At 43.3% G+C, this 1,875-nt stretch overlaps 1 protein-coding gene across 1 annotated transcript; it reads left to right on the top strand.

Moving 5' to 3' along the window:
* The first annotated feature begins 890 nt into the window (after positions 1-890).
* Positions 891-1,427, top strand: LOC110113294 (outer envelope membrane protein 7). The gene has a single exon (XM_020845806.2). It carries the CDS (start codon positions 906-908, stop codon positions 1,125-1,127), a length of 222 nt encoding a protein of 73 aa, XP_020701465.2. The 5' UTR covers positions 891-905; the 3' UTR covers positions 1,128-1,427.
* The last annotated feature ends 448 nt before the right edge of the window (positions 1,428-1,875 follow it).

The following is a 1,875-nucleotide window of genomic DNA, read 5'->3' as shown; positions in this document are numbered from 1 at the left end:
GCATACTCCAACAAAAATAAAACTGAAGCATACTCCAACAAAAATAAAACTGAAGCATGCTCTATAAATAAGAGAGGCTAAATACTGAAGGAAATTGAAATGTTAAGGAAAAATTTCAGTAAAATATAACTAAGAAGATGCTCAAACAAAAATAAGTGATGTTTTACCTTGAGCACGGGACTGACGGGAGCAAGCTCTCTAAAATCCAAATCGATAAATGCTATCCTGCTTGAACACCGGATAAGAAAAACTTCAAAGAAAAATAAAAATACAGAGAAATAAAAGAAGAAGAATCAAAATCCAAACCAAATCTAAGAACTCTCTCTCAACAAACCTTTTGAACCCTGCTTGAGCACCGGTAGAACGACAGACAAGGAAGAAGAAGATGCCCTAAAAACAGGATACGCCGTCGCCGCTCAATCGCCCAGCACGCGAAATTGCGAAAACAAATATTAGACCGGTTTCAAATGGAGTTTATTACTTATTGATTCACCGATTCCGTCCCAGACCCGGTTCATGCTTGGACCGGTCCCGCGGCTGACGGCTCCCGAGTCCCGCCTCTGCTCCGCAATTCGCAAGTGCGAATTTTTTTTTCGCAAAATTTTTCGCCCGCGCAGTTTAATCGAGCCGGCTCGACGATCAAACGAGCCGAACGTAGCTTTGATCGAACTCGAGCTCGATAATACATCGAGCTCGAAATTTTGCTCGAGCTCGAGCTCGATACTCGATAAGCTCGACTCGCGAGCTCGTTAACTAGTCGAGCCCGAGTCAGCTCGCGAGCCGGCTTGACTCAGTTTGCACCCCTGCTGAGAGTCGTCACCTCATAAGTAAAAAAAAAAAGACAGGTCAGTCCCTCAGTTCTCCATTAATACCAACGACCACCTGTCATGGGAGACAAGAAGGAGATGGCAGCGATAACAGCGGCGGTGGTGGCGATCGCCGCAGTGATTCTTGGCTGGATCACCATCGAGATCGCCTGCAAGCCTTGTCTGGAAAAGGGCCGCGAGGTCATCGATCGTTCCCTCGACCCTAATTACGACCCCGACTCCCCCCGCCTCCCAGCCGCCGGTCAGCCCCTTCTCGATCCTGCAACGTCCTCCGCTTCTCCCGTCACCAAAGTCATCTGAGACCTTCACCTTCGGCGTTTGACCCGGGACTCTATATTTACAGAAAAAGATGGTAGGGTTTTAACCTTTTCATTTTCTATCTCTCTTTTTTTTGTGTGTGTTTATGGGGCTCTTTTAAACCCTTTTGAGGCCGGGTTTATGGATTGATTTGAAGGAAATGAGATGAAGCCATGGTATCTTGATTTGAGATTTTCAGATTTGTTTTCATTCTCCCCAGATGCAAATAGTGGGTTCATATGTATATGAGATTGTGCTATTAAATCAACTGATCTATGAAATTGTCTGTGCTATATGTTGTGATGTGCTTTGAATTTTATGCGATCTTATAGCTCATTGATGGTATACAGAGATGATTCTAGATTTGACATATGAAATCTGTAGGGTTCTACTATAGATTTGGGCGAATTATTGCGTCCGGATGTCCGGACATCCAATCCGGTGACACCACGTCACTCAAATACACTGGATCCCGGTGTATTTTGATGGCGTGGCGACACACCGGATTGGTGTCCGGACGAATCCGGACACCGGACGCAATAATTTGCTCTAAATTTGACATATGAAATCAAGATTCCAATTGTGCATTTATTAAATTTCCTCAACTATTTTTCTTTACTCAAACTTATTTGCTACTTTCATCATGGATTGCCAATTTCTTTGTAGATTTTCTTATCTTCCATATTGTAAAATCTCTAGAGGATCTTTAACTATTACCAACTTCTTTGGTTATAATATATGTTTCATTGTT

Source organism: Dendrobium catenatum, unplaced genomic scaffold (genome assembly GCF_001605985.2).
Source record: "Dendrobium catenatum unplaced genomic scaffold, ASM160598v2 fragScaff_scaffold_920, whole genome shotgun sequence".
In the NCBI taxonomy this organism is placed as follows: Eukaryota; Viridiplantae; Streptophyta; class Magnoliopsida; order Asparagales; family Orchidaceae; genus Dendrobium; species Dendrobium catenatum.
The sequence above is the reverse complement of the archived record's forward strand: the minus strand, read 5'-3'. Positions and strand labels throughout refer to the sequence as shown.

Bases quoted from the DNA above. Each gene is read 5' to 3' on its own strand.
- LOC110113294 (XM_020845806.2), top strand. From the start codon at position 906: ATGGCAGCGATAACAGCGGCGGTGGTGGCGATCGCCGCAGTGATTCTT.